Here is a 17,765-nt window from a genome sequence, read left to right on the forward strand (position 1 = left end):
TGTTGCCAATTTAATTTAACCATTGCATCATTGACATTTCTAAATTCCTGTAATCCCTCACGCTGTCCAGGGAACAATCTGTGATTAGGCATTATGAAAATTTATAGTCTAAAAGATGTGATGCACTCATTTTGATGCAAATGTTCACTAGATAGTTCAATGCTAGCTTTATATTACATATGTTTGGAACTGGGGTTGAAGGGAATAGCAGAGTACACTCATCACATTTAATGCTACCCATCTGTACCAAAACAACATCCCCTGTAACTGGGCAAACCAAGACATGGTGTCTCTCTGCCATACTGAAAGATGGATATGGAATTCCTTCTCATACAGCTCTGCAGATTCAAGCTAGTTGGAAGATACTTTCTGTCCTTGTGAGCCTTGTATTTGTGTTCACATGTAGAAGTCTGACTTAATTTGGATTAGACAAGTGGAATTAATTTGTTCAGTCTGTTAATATGCTTAGTGTTTGCTGACAGGTTAGTATGTTAGAAATGAGATGTGCCAATGATACAGAATGAACTATCTTGTTTTTTGAAGAAAGCAATAGATGTATCGTCATCTAAACTGGGTGCTAATTGTATATTAAGTACAGACTGTAGTAGAAACACAGATACTGTTAAAGAACGTGCAATTGCAAGCACTTGACATAATTGCGTGGGTAGGATACTCATCGAGTTTTCATGTAACTGTTCTTCTATATGTCAGTATAGTTATGTGGTGGGGTCTTCTGGGTGAGGTTAAAGCATGGAGCAGTTTTATTTAAGCTGCACTGCACATCTTTGTAAGACACCAAACTAAAAAAAAAGTTCCGTGTAGAGGATGTTCATTGAGGTAAGAGTAGATCAAGCATTGTGCCTGTGTATGACTGTGTATGTAGTCTCCACTTTGCACCTGTATGGCTGTAGGCTGGCTTTGTTGGATGATCTCTAAAATCAAAAGTAACGTTTTTTGCATGACAGTATTTAGCAGTTTGTGAACACAGTGTATTCTTCTGCAAAAACTATCAATGCATTAGATTGTGACTTCTTACTGTTAAAAAAATGGCTTGAGTGTCTTTCCCCTCGACCCGCCCACCAAATTGCACATGCTAACTCAAGTCTCTGCATTAGCTTTTAAGTCCCATTAAAAAAATGTTTTGCTAAAGGAAGAAGATTTAAAAAACAAAATCTTGCATTCATGTTTTCATTCGCTTTTTATTTGCAATTGACTTACATAAAATTAGTTCCAGTAAAATTGAATTTATTTTTTTTGCAGCTGTGCAATTTGTATTTAATAAACAAAGAATTTGTTTAGCTGACAAATGGTGTATGACATGTTATTTGAAGGAAATAAATTAATTTTGTGTTATAGCAAAAAGCCGCCTGAAATGTGTACTAAAAGAAAAATTGAGAGTGTTGAAATTCTGTAACTTGAATCTTCAGATCACCTACTGCATTGTATTTAGCATGTGTTTATCTATGCAGATTATGAAGCAAGGTCTATCTTCTACAGTCTCTGCAGTGTGGAGGATGTTATGGATATAAGGAAAATTGTTAGTATTTTCAAATGGACTCTTTTTTTTATAGGCATTACAGGTGTGACTTTCTTTGTTGCATTCTGAAGAAAATGTAAAAATCTGAGAAATACATGTAGCTAACCAATGCTCAAAAAGTAGCTACTGCTACTGCTTATAAACTTTCAAAAGACAATTAAACCATGTTTAAATTTTTCCCTCTACAATTAAATTTGTAATGCCTAAGGATTGAATATGAGTAGTGTCCAATTAGATTTAATAAGTTAGTTCACTTTCAGACTGGCATGATTTTTAATGTTGCTGTTTCCCTGTGCAATTTCCTCTTTTAAGTCCCATATTTGGAAATAACTTGGTTCTACATTTGTTTATTCATTACAGATTTTCAGCTGTTAAAAGCGGTATGATTTTGTTTTGTGGTTTAGGATGATTACCACAGAATAGTAAACATTGTGCCCAAGAAACCACCGCTGCTTGAGAGACCTGGGGATGGGAATTACAGTCGCTATGACGATTACGGTCATGCTGAATACAGAGACTATAACGAGGGTCGTAGTTTTGACCATGACCGAAGAAGTGGCCCTCCACACCGAGGTGTACGTAAGGTGATTCTTCTCACACGTTTATGATGTTTGTTTTCCCATTAAGGCTTGAATAATAGGTAATTAAAATACTGGAAAGGTCAGTGTTGTTGCCCCCTGCAATCCAGCTGATGGAAATTCCGTAATTTCAAGGTGTTGATGGTAATTTCTACTTCAAGGAGGAAAGTCTTCTTTAAGTCCGAGCAAACATATATGCTTTGGAAGCTTCTGTAGTTTTCGTGTTTTGTATAGCATTGCAAAGTTGCTCTATTCAATATTGACAGAGGAAGAAAATAAAATTTAAATGGATACAGTGAATAAATTGAGAAGAAACAAGTTGCAAGGGTTAATATTTTTTTAGCTCATTAAATGCTTTGGTTTTGCAGTAATTAAGTACCATTTGGCAACTGACTGTACTTGACATCTGACATTGAGATACATGTCACACAATTGTTTTGCATATATGTTTTGCAGGATGAATCAGGATACAGATGGGCAAGGGATGATCATTCTACAAGACCTGAATACAGGTATTTTTTTATTGTAGTAGTGCCGTGCATAGGCTGCGAATATTAAGGGCATTTTACTTGGTCACCCATACAGCTGGTAGAGCAGGCCAGTGAAATAACAGGGAAAGGACATCTGTTGAAGTAAAAGATAATTCTGGAAAAACGTTGTATTGTTTGAAATAGTAATTAAATAAATTATATTACATGAAAGTCTCTAGTTTAATAAGGATAGGAGGTATCGTTATAACATCTTTAGGATGGTAACCTGGAAGAGTAAGTAATTTAATGCATTTCTGATCTGTCACACTTCTTACATGATTTCAGAGAATTCTTTGTTCTATTATTATTTGATTCTGCAATACATTGGGGCTACAATATAATGATGCCTGTGTCATTTTAAAGGTTGGTGGGATAGATAATGGAAATATGAAGTTCACCACAGCCTTCTTCTGAGCTCCCTGTTTTCTCAGCTGAACTGATGAGTGTATATTTCCATCATATGTAATATTAATTTCTATGAACCCTTCTTAGTCTGTGCCTCAGGTTCCCATTTATGAAATCTAAGGACTAGTGGTAAATCATAGGTGTGCAATATACACATGCCTGCAATTATGTTTGATATGGATTATTTGAGTTAGCAAGTAAAGTGCACAGGATAGTGTTACACTCAAAACTTATGGGCAAGGATGAAAGTCACCTTAAATAGTTAGACAATGGATTGTTAGTATAGGTGAAATATTAGCAGTCTGATCTAAGAATATCATCTGATGGCTATGCTTTTATATGCCATATCCTGCATTTCCACTTCTCAAGATCTGTATTATACCAGCCTGTATTTGTAGGTATTGTGTCATGGTGTTAGTCATAATATCATAGAATAACTCCTTGTTACAACATGTATTTAAAACTATGGTTGTACCATACAAAGAACAACAGAAGTAAACCAAGTTAGCTGTGGACACCTGGCCAGTTGGAAAAAATTGCTGTTAAGCTAGCAGCAAGTTAAAAAAAAAGACTGCAAGCAGGTCAGAAAAAGCTCAGACAGGACAAGCCTCAGTCTTGTGGTGTTGCAAACTCAGTATGATGCTGTCAGTAGCAATATCCATACAGGGGCATACAGTTGCAATAGATATCTATTCCATTGAAAGGGATGATTTAGACATAACACAGATGGATTATTCTATAACCTCATCATAAAGGAAATCCTTCATACATCATAAGGGTCTGTGTGTAATAGACTTCTTTCAGAAATTCTATCTTAGGGCTAGAAGCAATAATAAAAGGTTTTGAAAAGGAGTGCTTAATAAAAATTTGTGTAAAAGTTTTTCCATCTTTTCCTCTCAATTTAGAAGAATCAGGGTTGTTTAAAGCTAAGGAAAAAACTAAAAAGGCTGAGGAGACTGAGTTAGTGTCAGGCAGTTTATTGTACACAGAACAAGAGTGGCACCCAGTGGTCAAAAAAATTGTCTTAAATGCATCCTGATTTCTTCCTTTCAAAATAAGGTTTAAAAAAGTGAGGTTGAAATGTCAGCTCATTTTGTTGAAGGCTTTATAAGTGTGTTGTGTCGCATATGATAGTCCCATCTGAATATATGTTATATACTTCGGACTATATATAGCTGTTACACAACTGCAGTAATACTATGGAAGAACTTCATAAAGATCCATGGTTCAAATATATTTGGAATTGAATGAAATCCTATTGATTCATTAAATAAATATAATAAGTAATCTTGAAAGTAAAGTCTTGTGATCAGACTGCTAAACATTTGTAGTGTTCCATGTTTGTAAACTTAATTACAATTCTTTGCATATTGGCCACTATTGAGCAATGGAGTGGATCTCAAGGAGGAAATCAAAGTACATTTCATGGTATATGTTGTCTCCTGTGGTGAAAATGCTAGTTACTTTCTATTTCAAAGACGTTTGCTCAAGAAAACATGATCTAAAAAAGTTATTTTGTGCAAAAATGCCTTCTCTTTGGATATGCTTAAAGTTATTTTAGGTAAAGTTCTTTGGAGTACGCATAATTCTTCAAGGAAAGAGGAGGATGTTTAAGATGATTTTAACCAGAAGTATTTTTTAAAAGATTGCATGGAATGTGACTAAAGCATAGTTAGAAGCTAGACAATCAGGAGATTTGTATGGTTAATGGATTTTCATAGTTAGTACAGTGACTGTAAATTCTTAAAAATAATAGCTTATTTATTTACAGAAATAATGGCTTTCTTAATTATTTTTAAAATTGCAATCAGCAGCTAAAAATGTGCTGTAAGAAGTTGTTGTCAATATGATTTTAGCATCTCCTTTTGAGTATTCATCTTTCAAATTTTTCTGTTTTAGTTTTTGAAAACGTACCTGTCAAAAAATACTTTCTCATCTCTTACTCTTTGCGTTTTTCTTCTCCCTATCTTGAGTGCTGAAAAACATTACTGGAGATTCTCCCGAAGTAAAATGCCACTTATCTGCAATATCAAATGTCCTTAGCTGAGTCCTGTGTGCAGTTTTGGGCACCACAATATGAGAAAAATATTAATCTATTAGAAAGTGTCCAAAGGAGGGTAACAAAGATGATGAAGGGCCTTGAGGAGAAGCATTATGTGGAGCAGCTGAGGTCACTTGGTCTGCTCAGCCTGGGGAAGAGGAGACTGAGAACCTCATTGCAGTTACAGCTTCCTCGTGAGGGAAAGAGGAGGGGCGGACACTGATCTCTGCTCTGTGGTGACACAACTTGAGGGAATGGCCTGAAGCTGAGTCAGGGTAGGTTTATGTTGGATATCAGGAAAAGGTTTCTCACCCAGAGGGTGCTCGTGCACTGGAACAGGCTCCCCAGGGAAGTGGTCACAGCACCAGCCCAACAGAGTGCAATAAGTGTTGGACAATGCTCTCAGACACCTGGTGTGACTCTTGGGGATGGTCCTGTGCTGGACCAGGAGCTGGACTCAAAGATCCTTGTGGGTCCCTTCCAACTCCTTATGTTCTGTCATTCTGTAATTCTCTTAAAATTTGCTGTTGAATGGGGATTTTTTTTTTTTGTATTTTTTCCCCTGTTGTTTCTTCAGTGGTATTTTGTTGGGCTTTTTTAAGCTTCTTGCCTTTTTCTTAAAAATAGGACAGGCTTGGTTACTTATAATTTGTAGACTTGTGGCTTCATCTGTGATATTGACCAGCCGCAGTTCTTCATGAGTGACAAGAGAATTGCAGAGGTTCTAGCACTTGGCTTACTGTCTTTTTCTTGCCTTCCTCCTTATAGGGTTAAGCTCTGGTTTCCAAGCAGCTGTCATTTACATGGTAGACATTATCATGTCTAGCACTGAGTGGAGCATTACTCTTCTTTCCACATGCTTTTTGAGAGTTGTTAGCTCTGTTCTATACTATATTTAGTGAACAGCTGTCATCCTGACCATGACTTTTTTTATGGTGAAGATACATATTTTAAATGTAAAAAATCAAAGAATACAAAGGATGTGCGGGGCATAGATTTCAAAATGAGTTCCCAGCTCTTTCTCTCCTGTAGTCACCTAAGGAATTCTGAACTTTAGGAACTGATGTGAATTTTGTTTTAGCTTGATTTGAAATGTGTTTTGGTTCAAGTGCAGTTGGTATACATAAAGAATTGTACATCATAGTTTGGAGGAAATTTTCTGCACACATTAATGCCTTGGTTGCTGATGCTATGAGAATTGTGAGACTTAGCAATTCGAAGGAGGTTGAGATCAATTAATACATGACTTCTTTGTACGTTTATCTTGTATTGATGTTGATAATTTCTGGAGCTGTGTTAGTATTTGTCTTCAGCAATATATTAGGCTCATTTATGCAAGGTACTCATGCATGTCAGATTTTTTTAAAAGTTGCAGGGAGCCAAGCTGCTATATGTTGAAGGATTCTAGTTTTGTAGTACTTCCCTATGGGCCTCATAGCATTGGGTTTTGCATCCAAGTTCATTTTTATAAGGTCAGATGAACTTTTCAGTGTGAAATGCTTTGGAAGATTGTTAGCTGCTGTTCACTTTAGTCATGCCAAATTTTAATCCTTTTGAGTGCACAGAGCATTACTTCATTCTTTTTTTTTTTTTTTTTTGTACCAACCAAACTGAGTTTACAAGATATGAAATATACGAAACTTGGCAAGTTAAGATGGGTAAGACTCATCTTCAAAGAGAAATTACAAAATGACGCACTTGTAAATCCCAGCTACACATGCATTAAATTTGATCCTTAGAATGATCTGAGGCCCAGATTTTTGTAGAATAATGGTTGTCATATTTGTAGAATAAGTGAAAAGTAGACTCCTGAGAAGTGGCTTACATAGGACATTTTTAATATCTCCTCTTCAGCTGTACATATGAATAATTTTTCCTTTGCTAAGGGAGGAAACTTGCTACATGTGTTGTTTTGTTTACTGTGTGTTGGGTTTTTCTCCCACATTCTAAGTGAAATTAGGAACTAATTTTAGTAGTCCAGTCTTTAGTACTAATGCATTTGTCCATAAAACCAGATCTGCTTATTTCCTGGAGTGCTTAGGAATACTTTTTAATAAATGGAAATACTGAAGTAATTTTGGTGCTGCAAATGAGAGAAAACTGTCTGGCAAAATATAGAAATTTAATTGTAAACAGTTTGATCTGTGAACAATTGCAATTCATTAGTCAGTTCTATGTTCTGTTTTGGAAGTATTTTAAATCGATGGCTTATTGTCTTTTCTTTGAAAAAAACACGTGGTTTTCTGAGCATTAAACTTGCAATTACCACTTTAGGCTGGTAAAGGATAATATATCTTGGTTTTTCTAGATGCATGCACCTTCACAGTGAGAATGTATTTACTGCAGGCCATGGAGTAAATTGGTTGCAAAGTGGGGGATAGAGGCCCAGCAATCTTGACTTTTTGATGTCTACTTGAACTGCCCTTCCATTTTGTGATTAACCCCTTTTAAGTGCACAAAGTGATGACACGATGTTGTAGAGTTGTGGTCTGAAGATCATACATTGAGAAGAAAATTGTACTTTGGTAAGAATGGTTATTTTAAATGAAAATCTTTGAGAGAGTCTCCATATGGAAGTTGAGGGTCACTGACTCTTCTCTCAATAAAGCAGCCTTTAATATTGAGAGTCTAGGTGTGTCATAGGCCAAGGCGGTTATCTTTACATTGTCACTATGCAATCACCTTTGAATTACAGGGGGCAGTTGTTTCTTGGGTTTTTTTTCCTCCCCCCTGTGTGTTTTCTTTAATTAATGAAATAGTGAATGTGTTTAAATAGTATAATATATTAAAGCAGAGTATTATATTGTGGGAGGCCTTTAGGCTTTGGATTTAAACTTTCTTGTCATGCAAACTGATCTGTGTCTTGCTTATAGAAGATAAACTTAGCCAAAGGGATTTATGAGATGGTGCTATAAATGTACATAAGTCTGCTGTTTCGTTGCAATATTTGACAGCTCTTAAGGGACACCATATAAGAACCTCATTCTTTATTAAAAGATGTGTGGAGGGAAATAAATATGGCAGTCACCCAAGGAAAATGGTTTTGTTTTTGACAGCGATTGATAAGCAGAGCTGTAATTCTACTCATTAGCACATGCCTTTTAATAAATAAATAGAATCTCTGCCAGAACATTGAACCTCTCAGGTATTCACATGGCTGAGTAGCTTGTTTATTCATATACAACATTACAGTTTCCTTATAATAGATCGTTGTGGTAGATTCGTTATACCTGTCTACAACTCCAGGCAAGAACTTGTCTGTTGAAATCTTTTGCTCAGAAAACCCATTGTGTTAAGCTGCTTGCTAAATTAGTTTATCTTGGCGTATGATGTTTTGGAGGGTGGAGGGGGAAAATTAGAACCTTTTGGAACAAGATAATAGGTAATATACAACTTAAAAGTTGGTTCTGGTTTACCCTAAATATTTAACGACTTCATATTCAGTTCATGTTTTATGCAGCAGTCTTACTGATTGAGTACTTGCTACATTTTCTTTAAGAACTGTTTTCTGCTCTGCTGACTGTAGCTCTTTTGTGCTTAGGACAACCAGTTTCTTTGCAAACTGAGATTTATGTTCCATAATTTGATTGTCATTACTCAGTCAGAGTTAAATATATCTGATTGTATGCCAGCACTTTGGGTTCTGTAGGTCTGTAAGTTTTTATTTTGAGTGGATTTTAAGAACTCAAATCTTCTCATGCAGATACCACATAGCATTTTGAAAATGCCCTGTACTGAAGACTGAGTATATCAAGAGTAGTTCAGAAATGTCCACTGATGCAGGTCATCTGAAAGTAAAATGTTGTAATTTGGACAAGTTTGGTTTTATTGTTGTGATGAACCTTTCTTCTATTTAACTTGGAACCCAGAGACTATCTATGTGAACAGTGCCTGTTTTCTTACTACGAATTTTATGTCAATCTGAGTTTCTGCTGCATATGGGCACTGTGTGCATATATCTAGAATTATTCTGGAAACTTCATTCAAAGCAAGACTGCTGTCATTCCACTTCTGAAGTGTTTGTCACTTGAGAATGGGGGTAAGAGGTTAGTAGGCAGGGTTTCCACTGTAGAATTTTTTTTTTTGCCCCCGTACTCTAATGTAAAAATATGGGGAAGAGGTAGAAATTGCTCTTATTTTCAACTGGGATGTTTTTACATGTTTTAGCTAATTGTGTAGCTAAACTGTAAGGTGAATGTTGCTTTCACTGGTAGCTAGTTTTAGTTGCCGAGAGATTAATATTTTAATTTTTTTTTGTATAACAATTGATTGTGATGTTTATTGAAGGCTGTTTTATTTTCTTTGCAAAATTTATCTATATGATGCTAAAAAACAAGTTTGATTTCAGACATTGCTTGCTGATAGTTTTGTTGCTTTTAGAGGATTGTGCAGAATTCTAATTGGTTATGCAGTTTCCATCTCAGGATGAGAGAAAGGAGTTTAAACTATCAAATTAGCAGAACTTCCCGCTGATTTTTTTTCTCCTGAGCTTGTAAATAAACAGCCTCATACAATAGAGCTGGCCTGTTCTGTGAAATGTGGAATGGTTCTAAATCCTGGATTTAACTTCTCTAAAAGCCCTAAGAGAAAACTGGGTGAGCTTGTTTTTGAAAAGCATAATTACAATATCTATTTTTAGTCTGATTCTGTATGTATGGTATTTCTTATACTTTGGTTCTTTTAAATGTTTCAGTGACATTTAAATGCAGCTTCTCTGCTGTGATTCTGAGGCATTGAGAAAGGATAGAGACAGATACTTATAAACTTTACTAAGAACATTTTTATATTCTTAAAAATTGTTATTGAGTAAGGAATGGCCAGGTAGTAAATTGACTTGTAAGTATTTGACAAAATTAGAGCAAACACACCAAATTTGGTAAAAAAGCAAACCCGAAAAGTTCTTATCATGTCAATTCTCAGCTGCTATCATGTTTATTTGACTTGCTTTTGATCCAAAGCTGTGTTATGTTTTAAGGATTTGTGGCTTTTTGTGTGTACAACTGTTTCCCACTGTAGTTTTTGTAAGGTTTTACATTGCTACATGAAATTGATGCCATCCTTATATTTTTTAAAAGGGTGTGAGACACACCTTTTAAAACAGGTGTGAGACACCTGTTTACTACAGGTGTTGATATGTTATGATGCACCTCTAAGGAAAAATTCAGTAGTCTGTGCAGATTCAGTTAAATTTTGTATTAACATTGATTCATTGTTTAAAACTAAGTCACATCTTGGAACATTATGATTTCCTTCTAATAAATGTTGTTTACATAATGCTAATAAACTGTAAGGGGCTCCTCTGTTTACAATTTATGATAGGATAATGTACCTAAAGATAAGATTATGTATCTTTACGCTGTAAGATCTTGATTAACATATTTCTTAAAGGAAGTCTTTGAAAAGTGAGCTTGCCTGGTCCAGTCTTATAGCTAGCACTATAGATGGTATCAAAACTAGCAGGTTAATGATGGATTGGGAAATAATGAGACAAAATCCCATGGGTAGCACTTGATTATTCGGAGAAAGTTTCCTAGCTACTTTGTTGAAAAACAGCTAGCTTTGGAGACAGTGGGGGAGGGAAAGAGAAGGGAGTGTCCCTCCGAGTGCAGACAACTTCTGTTAAGATGGCATCTAACTAAATCTCAAAGCAATGAATTGGACTGATGAATGTAGTCATGGCTTTCTCATGTTGAGGTGTATTGTCACAGAAGACTGACAGAATTTCCCTTAGGAAAGTACTTTCTTCATCATCATCTGTTAGGTTCCAAGGACTTGTTTGTTATATTTTGAATATACTAAACATTTTAGATTCAATTCCCATTGAGAGAGGGTGGGAATATTATGATACAGGAGAGGAGAGGAGAGGAAAAAGTGTAGTATTACTGATAATTTAGGCATCCATTTGTTAAGCATCTTGCTTCAAAGAGAAAATTTTTGATGTGTCATTTCCTTGTGTTTAGGGTTCTGTGATCTACATCTGAGGAAAAGTTAATAAAGCAATTCCATGATCTCATGCTATTGGTAATATTTTTAAAAGATTATACTATTTTTGTGTGGTAACAAATTATTCTCAGTGTTAGTCTTGACATTAGTTCATTGTATATATTTGTTAGTCTTGACATTAGGTCATTATATATATTTGCATAACCAAAGGTTCTTTCCTTTGTATAGGAAGCTCTGTAGAACTTGTTTATGAGCTGACAATAAATGCCTTTGTTTAAGTGAAACTGAATATTGATGTCATTACACACAGCAGTGTTGGGTCAGCCAGTTGTGGGCATGTCTTTCTCTTCTGAAGCCTGACTTTCAACAGTTGCATGTGTTAAATTAAGTCACATCTTCTCTAGCCTAGTATGCGTAATAATTTTTGAAAATGATGCTTGAGAGAATTATGCTGAAATTTGGAAGTAAAAGGGAAAATGTTTCAGTGTATTGACTAACAGAATGATAGAATGGTTTGAGTTGGAAGTTACCTTCAAAGGTCATCTAGGCAACCCCCTGCAGTAAGCAGGGACATCTTCAAGTAGATCAGGTTGCTCAGAGCCCCATCCAGCCTGACCCTGTATGTTTTTCCATGGATGGGTTTTTTGCTCTCTCGGCAGCCTGTTCCAGTGTTTCAGCATGCTCACCATAAACAAGGTGGAGCCTTTCTCTCCAGGCTGAACACCACCAACTCTCACACCTTTCCTCACAGACGTGCTCTATCCCACTTCATAATTTTTCTTGCCGTCGTTTGTACCTGGTCCAACTGTCCATCCATGTCTTTCCAGGACTTTGGAGCTGGGTGCAGTGTACCAGGTGGGATCTCATCAGAGTAGAGTAGATGGGCAAACTAATTCATGTTTCAGTTACTAGACTCAGTATTCATTCTACAATTTTTGTCTTTTTAGATGCAGTTTTTGAAGCATTTTGTACAGGGATTATCTAAGTAAGGTGAAAGATTATATTAACAGAGGAGACTGAAGTATAAAGCAGTGGATTACCTTCTTTAAAACCTCTTTTCAGCTACTGTTAATTTATTAATGCTTACTAAACCTTGTGTCTGTTAAACAGCATTCTCTTTTAAAATTTATTTTTGAATTTACATTTACCAGTCAGTGTTGCTAAATATGTATGTCTGTTATATTTAGGGGAAAAAAAGAGTACTACTTCTTTGAGACTTATTGATTCTAACTTCAACTGCTCAAGAAATCTGTCAAGGAACCTGTTTTATTTATATAATAAATGAGAAGTCACAAATGCAGTAAAGAGACTGATTTCCCTACAGCAGTTTGTATGTTTCCACAAAAAGTATGTTTCCACAGCGGTTTTAACTATCTAAGCATGAGTCATTGTGGTTCTTCCCCTCTCCCTGGTTCTGTTTCAGGTGTTTTTGCATTTCATGTAGCTGGTTCTGCTAGCCTACCACAATGAATTAAATATGTATCTGCCAGTTTTGTTGTCTGAGAGAAAATACCAATGCCAACTTAGGCACAGAACTGAAATGTAGATCCAAGGAAGGTTGCAGAATTCAGGATTGCAGCATCACCAATTTCAATCAGTATGAGCTGTTATGGAACTTCAAAGTTAACTGTTATTAAATTACTGAAATAACTGAAGGCATACAAGAGTTGCAAAAGGATTTTTAATAAGGAGTTCACCCAAACAGCATAGCTTGCCTATGTGTTAAATATGTTCAAACAAATGATATTTGTAATATATAGGAAATGGCCTACAAAAAGAGGCAAGAGATATTAATGTTTATTATAGAGACTATAAATTGTAATGAAAGTGAAAGAAAAAAGCAAACTGGAAAATAAAAAAGATAAAGGTACATGGCTGAATAATTTATAGGAGGAAATGTCTCTCTTAACTTTCTGATTTTGAACAAACTATACACCTAACCACATAAAGAAAAATTCCATTATGTGCAATGGATTTTTTTCTTCATATATGTATAATGTCTTTTATATTGAGAAATCCAGAAGCAGTGGCAGTAGTGTGCTAACTTTAATGAAATTTGCTATGCAGAAGTCTGTACCACTGCTACAATGCTTTGAGGCATATAAACAAGTGAGACCTATTTGACCTAATTGCTTCAAATCTCACTTTAATTTAAGAATAAAAACATAGAGATCTGTGAAACATTTTTCCCATTTAGAGAAAAATTGAATGTTTTCTGATTTACAGATCTCATTAAGGGATTTGGAAGTAGAAAAAATAGTAAATTTAGTAAGGGTATTGTCCATCAGTATTACTGACATAAGGTATTACTGCTTACAAACCTGTTACACAACTTGCTCTTTCCTTTTGCAGCTTTTTATTGATAGTGTTAGAAAGTCAACCCCAAGAGTTGATTAAATCAGCATATCCTAGCACTACTTGTTGCATTCTTTTGCCAATGCACTAATGGCATTCTGCAGCACACTGATGAAAAGTTTAAGTGCTCTTCCAGCAGCTATTTCATGGTTTCTGGGTTCTTCTATGGAAGGATTTTAAAGATAGCTTTTGGGGAAAGAGTAATAGCTTGCTGAACATCAAATTCACTTATGTCCTTAAAATAAAGTGCAAAAATATTTCTCTCTGGGGCTTAGTGTGCATATAAGACAAATGCTAGTCTACATTAAATTGTTTGGCATGTACTAAGTGTGAAGTAAATTCAAAGCCCTCAAAGAAAAGACACTTTTGAGGGATACCAATGTGCTTTGGTACGTCCGGGAAATGTTTTAAAACTCTGTGTGCTGGTCTCTGCCTGAGGCAGGATAGCAGTAAAAGTGCAAGCACATACGTAGGAATCTGTCCATTAGAACTTTGTCTAGAAGATAAAATTTTGACCAGTTTCTCTGGTCTGTTAGGGCATTAGGAAGAAAAAAAAAAGTATGTAAAGTACCATATTGTGCTTCCTGGCTCATTTCAAATTTTTAAACTTATATTGAGATAGAAGATTTCAGTTGTTTCCATTTTGAATTAAGTCTGTTTAGGAATTGATTTAATTGCTACTGCATAGAGTCATAAAATGAGAGATTTATGAGCTAGGTCCGTGAGCTAGTTGTCTGAACTACTTGACTCTTCTGGGGTGATAGGCTGCTCAAAGGGTAGTTGTAAATGTTGTAGCTGCATATAGAAATTGTAATTTGGTCCATTACTTTAAGCAAATACTCCCTCTGGAACTTAAGACCTATGTTTTGTTTTCTGTTTTAGAGAAATATGGGTTTTTACTAAGCCCTTGTTTTTGAAAAGAAGAAAAACCAAGATCACTTGCATTTAAATGCAATTATTTTGTCTAATTTGATCTTAATTTGTGTAAATAACATATTTTGTCTTTATTCTGCAAAGAGTTGTCTAAAGCTGTTTGCTCTTAATTCTTTGGTACTTAAATCTGTGTTTTTCTGGACTCTTTGTTACTTTGTTTCTCTGTCCTTATCTGTGACTGACAATAATTTCTCCTTGTCAGATAATAGTGAGTTTTAGTTTAAACATACCTTTATTATATAGGCTGATCTTGCAGCAAGTCTAATGGTACATTATCATTGACAATAAAAAGGAGGAGGGTACTAAGAAGAAAGCAATGTAGTGGGATTTCCAGTGCCATTGACGTGCATAGCTTTACTATTCAATTAAAGGACATAGAAGCATTTCTCTCTAATGTTGCTGTAATATTCAGATTGTCTTATTTTTTATTCTCTGACCTGTCATGATATCCTGAGGTGGTGGCAGGGAGAGAGGAGTTGAGTAGCTTTTATGCTGACTGAGGTGGACAAATGGCATCAGTGTGGAGATTTGCTCTTTGCTTATGATAACTTCAGAAGTACTGCATGCAGTATAAAATAATAAAACATTTATATGTTTTGAATTTTTTTTGTACATTTGGTATTTCTGGGTATCCTTCTCTGCTTGAAACAGTGTTTCACAATGCCTGTTTCCTTTCCTTCCTCTGCCTTCATGCAGAAAGCTGTTAGAAAGATTATGCTGGCTGGTCCTAATTGTGTTAATTTCATTTAGAGCAAAATGCAGATATCACAAGTGCTCTAGTAACTTGCTTAGTTATAAAATGTTGAAAACCAGTTGTCAATAAGAAATCTCATCATCATTTCAAATGTTCAAATGAAAACCATTGAAACCAGGTGCAATTTCTTCTATCTGTGATGGTGTAATTCAATGTATTATTTTAGCTTAGGATAAATCTGCATAAGGATTTTCAGGCAATAACAAGAGATTATAGCAAATCTCCAAAGCAGAGCCTGAGTAAGTTGTTAGTTTGTTGCACAACTGTGTGCTTTAGAAAGAAATGGAATGAGTTCTGGGAGAGGGGTGGCTGGAATCTTGCACCACCTACATTTACTTTGAATATGTTAAAAGTGGAGGTGTTCTTGACTCTTCTTTTAGAGGCTGGGGGCGTTCTATATTTTATTAAATGCTTTCTACATCATCTGAACCATGCTGGTAGCTCTTGCAATGTCCTGAAAAGGCAGGCAAAAGGAATTTTGTTTAACTTTTCCTCTCCTTCCCCCTTGCATCTGTGTTAAGAGGCAGAAAAAGTATTTTCAGTTAAGGATTCAGTTCAGATCTTGACTGTTTTATCTCTTTGCACTGAAGTCTGGTGTTGCAGAAGATATTTATAGCTCCTTCAATTTATAAATATAAATCGAAGATATAAAAGTGTGAGAGTTATTTCTAGGTAAGGTTAGTAATTAAGCACAAGCCTGTAAATGGAGTGTTTAACACCTTGGACAATAGCAGTAATCTTTCTTGGATGGAAGGGATCACAAATACATGTCTGTTGACTTTTTAATCTAGATTATAGGCAGCACTCATGTGGGAATTACTGGAAGACCTTCCTGTTTCTGTTCCATACAATATGCTGTTTTGTTGCCAATGTTCAGCTCAGTGTCAAAAATGAGAGTTATGTTCACTATGGCTGACCCATAATGTAGATCAATGTTCTGGTTGAAAAGTTGAATGTATGGGATATAGAAGTCCTAGAGAATAGTGAGCATGAAGTATTGTAGGCTGTTGCCCAGCAGCACAGATTCAACAAGAGTGATCTAAGAGTCCTCTTACAGTAAAGCTTTTTCCTTTATTGCATGTGGTGTGCTTCATGTGCCCAAGTACCTCTCTATTCCTGGGCATTTCACATCCAGGAAGTGATTTCATTTTACCTCTGAGTACTCTTAAGAGACAAACCTGACACACTGGTTTGTGTTAATCTTTATTTCACAGAGCTTAAGCTATACTGCTGTGCTGTTTCTGATCTATAGGCAACTGAAAAACTCCTCAGTGTTATATTCCCACAGTTCTCTGCTGTGCCAGAAGCCATACCGACATCTGTTCTGTAGTTGTGCTTTGTCCTTGAGGAAACTGCAGCTGATGGTGAACTGAAATAGCTGTTAGGCTGGAGCTCTTCCCCAGCTGCCCTTGGGGAATTGTATATCACAATATGGCTGTTTCTGAGCATTTCAGAAGCTCCTCCAAGACTGTCAGCTTCAGTGAGAACTTAATGGTCAAGTTTCATCAAAGTTAACAATGATACTGCTTCCTGCTGCAACACTACTGAGAGAACAAAATTGTGCTTTCAGGATTAAGTGTGAATTATGAATACAAAGATTTGAGGGATGCTATATTAAAAGAGATTAATTATGTATTTGTTGTTAAGGGCAGCAGCTCTATTTTAAAGTATATTTTGCATCTCTAATAAATATTGTCCCTGCTCAATAAACCTTTTGAGTATGTGTTGGAATCTGAAGCATGTGCTTAACTGCTTTGCTGAATTGGGGCCTTCATTACCAAATTGCAGGTGTATGTTAGCTGAAGTATTTAAGGAAAAAAAACCAAAACTGTAAAGCAATGCTTACTTTGTTCTGTTTGGTGTGTTATGTTAATGGAAAACATCAGAAATTCTGTGCTTTTGCTATGCTGTCCCAAACAGATTTAATATAATTAATGGCATGAATGTTCTGTATGAGATATCATCTACTTAAGAATTAACACGCAGTGATGAAATAAAAATCCAAAAATTGAAAGTGAGATTCTATTTTAGGGTGCATACTATTATTGCAGAATGCGGCTTTCAAATGTCTTCCTGTTTAAAAGCACATTTCAATTACATTTTTAAAAAATTCTTGCATGGCTATTAGAGTATTTATTATATATGTGTGATAGCTGGGGCTCTGAAAACATTACCATAATAAACTGCTCTGTGTACAAGGGTTTCATAACATTGTCATAAAAGTGTGTTTTACACATAGAAGTGGTGTACTGGTCTGCCAGAGAGCTTGTGCTTTAAAAATAAATAACATTATTTAAAGAGAGTGATTAAGAAGAAAATGCAAGAAAAAGTGGGCTGTGCCTTGGTAATTCCTGATAAATATTTGATCAATATGTTCTTTAATAAATAAATAACCCCCCACTTAGCTAGAAAAACTAGTTCAGTGCTGAGTTAATCTAGTATTCTTCAAGCCTGAAGTTATACTTCATGTCTGTTGCTACATAAATGTTCATACATATAATGAAGATGTGCTTTCCATGCAAAAAGTAAACCTGCACTGTGTAAAATACATCAGTGTCACAGGGGTTTTGTTTTGTGGTGCTACCTATGAAGCTTCCAGGGCCCAAGACACCTTTGGCACACAGAAATCCTTTGTTATCTGTCACAAATATGGGCCTGTCTTATGCTGTAGGAATTGTACATCTTTTCT

The 17,765-nt window shown here is 35.6% G+C and overlaps 1 protein-coding gene across 3 annotated transcripts in view; it reads left to right on the plus strand.

Moving 5' to 3' along the window:
- Window positions 1-17,765, plus strand: part of PPHLN1 (periphilin 1) — a 62,640-nt gene that overhangs the window by 7,277 nt on the left and 37,598 nt on the right. For 2 of the 3 annotated variants that reach the window (XM_041711504.2, XM_030258385.4), the window contains exons 5-6: window positions 1,942-2,121; window positions 2,572-2,627. In XM_041711504.2, the coding sequence (XP_041567438.1) occupies window positions 1,942-2,121; window positions 2,572-2,627 (236 nt within the window). The remainder of the gene's footprint in view (window positions 1-1,941; window positions 2,122-2,571; window positions 2,628-17,765) is intronic. The other variant, XM_072922237.1, reaches the window with a different exon arrangement.

The sequence above is a fragment of the Taeniopygia guttata genome, chromosome 1A, assembly GCF_048771995.1.
Source record: "Taeniopygia guttata chromosome 1A, bTaeGut7.mat, whole genome shotgun sequence".
NCBI classification, from domain to species: domain Eukaryota; kingdom Metazoa; phylum Chordata; class Aves; order Passeriformes; family Estrildidae; genus Taeniopygia; species Taeniopygia guttata.